General features: G+C 48.0%; 1 protein-coding gene across 18 annotated transcripts in view; it reads right to left on the bottom strand.

Moving 5' to 3' along the window:
* The window catches only part of col13a1 (collagen, type XIII, alpha 1), a 147866-nt gene extending 146910 nt beyond the window's left edge, over positions 1-956 (bottom strand). For 8 of the 18 annotated variants that reach the window (XM_032541979.1, XM_032541978.1, XM_032541975.1 and 5 more), the window contains exon 1: positions 224-953. In XM_032541979.1, the coding sequence (XP_032397870.1) occupies positions 224-502 (279 nt within the window). In that variant the 5' untranslated portion in view covers positions 503-953. Of the gene's footprint in view, positions 1-223 lie in introns of all 18 variants that reach the window. The other 10 variants (XM_032541982.1, XM_032541972.1, XM_032541980.1 and 7 more) reach the window with 4 other exon arrangements.
* Positions 957-2002: the final 1046 nt, after the last annotated feature.

The following is a 2002-nucleotide window of genomic DNA, read 5'->3' on the forward strand; positions in this document are numbered from 1 at the left end:
GGGGGACTTGTTGGGTATTTGTAAATGATATAGTGTAGTCTAGACCTACTCTGATCTGTAAACTTTATTAGTTATGTCAGAAATGTGTCTTGAGATAACTCGTTATGATTTGGCACTACGAATAACATTTAGTTGAATTGAGTAAAATCCCCCCCTCCCTTCATATGAAGTCATTTTGCTGCTTCTAAAACCTTCAGATTTAGTTTGGAAGTGAAACGCTCACCTCGTCCAGGATGTGGTCCAGCCGGCCCAGGATAACGGGCTCCACCTGCTCCAGAGACAAGATCCACGCGTCCCGCTGCTGCTGCTCCAGACTTACTATCCGGCTCTGCAGCTCCCAGCTCCGCACACAAACCACGCTGCAAACCCCCAGGCACACAACAGACAGCGCAATGCAGATCGTTACTGCGCACATATCCCTCCAGTTCCTCCACAGCGGCTGCTTGGAAGCCGCTCTGTCTCCCGGTTTACCGGCGACTCCAAACTTCTGATTCACATCCATTTTAGACGCGTGACTCTGGTTTTTATCCACACGGAAATCCCTACACGCATCAGGTGGAGAGCCGCAGACAACCTTGGGACCCGCAACGCTGGAGCTTGTTGACAGGCTGTTTGGGGGGGGGGGGGTTAAAGTAGGTGTCTATTTTCTTCTTCAAACTATCTCCAAACTTCGTTGCACTCAAATGAGCAACTCATGCATCTCATGTAGAATGGGAGTCATTGCGTAGAGTGTGAGCAGTCAGTCAGTGATGTTGCAGGTTCACAGGGACGGACTCGTACTCCTCTGGTGTCCCGCTCCGTCTGTCCCATTCGCTGCTTCTCCTCTCAGTGATCCCGCAGTGTCCCGCAGGTCCAGCCGTCAGCGCGCGTCTCTCTGAAACCCGAGTCAGGCTCTCTCCCTCTCCTCTGCGCAGCTCTGGATGCCGCGGGCCCTTGGCTCACAGTGTAGGCTTATGCTCCTCCTCTGAGAGGCTTTGGGGTTAAACGTCGGGGCGGGATCCGTGAGCCGTGTTGCTGCCCCCTTTGATCTGTGCACTTGGTGAAGGATATTTTTAGGGTGCGCAAAGCGAGGACGCACAGTCCCAGAGCCGGCATACTGGACGGCCTGCTGACATTACTGTCAGCTCCGGACCAAAACAAACACAGCACTCTGCCTCCCTTGGTCCGGATCCGGCTCTGTTGGCAACAGGGTCGCTGGATCCTGTGGTGCGCGCTGAGCAAAATCAATGGAACAGAATCCTCATGCCCCAACTATTCACATCCAGGGGCGCAGCAAAGCATTCTGGGCCCAGTAGAAAAGCTTTCTCTATGGGCCCCTCCTCACATGAGGGCCCTCCTAATTATCAGTGTGAAAATCTACTCAAGTAAAAGAAAAAAGCAGCTCATTTCAAATGTACTCCGAGTACTTAGTTACTTTTTAACAGCGGTGGGAGATACACTTTTTTATATTTATACTTGTTTTAGCCCACTTATTTAAATCAGTCACAGTGTTTTGCAACACAAGACCAAAAAACTTGAATATGCAACAAAAACCTTTAAAAAACAACTCTTTGTTTTATGTGATTGTCTTAGCCAAGGACACTTCCCCTGGGACTGCAGGGCCAAACCCCCAACCTTCGGATTGGCAGCCACCCACTCTACCAGTCCGCCACCTTTTTTTAAGCTTCTTCTGGCATTTTTGTCACTTTTTTCTATGTTCTTTCATCATTTTCTTTTTCAAACACTATAAAATTGAATAAAACTCTTGAAGAGCCATCCACGTTATTTCTTCTGAAAATTTGGTATAGAAACTTTTTGAAAATGGGTCAATTTTGACCCGAGGACAACAGGAGGGTTAAGTCAAAATGTGGGTGTGGTTGACACAATTCAATCCCGAATATATGTTAGAATAAGAGAACATAAACACGTCCAGAACATTGTGGTATCACTGACTTCAACCAACCTTAACATGGCATTAGGAAATAAAAGTCTGCATTTGTACTTGCCAAAGAGTGTTGTGTGG

The sequence above is a fragment of the Etheostoma spectabile genome, chromosome 17 (genome assembly GCF_008692095.1).
Source record: "Etheostoma spectabile isolate EspeVRDwgs_2016 chromosome 17, UIUC_Espe_1.0, whole genome shotgun sequence".
NCBI lineage: Eukaryota > Metazoa > Chordata > Actinopteri > Perciformes > Percidae > Etheostoma > Etheostoma spectabile.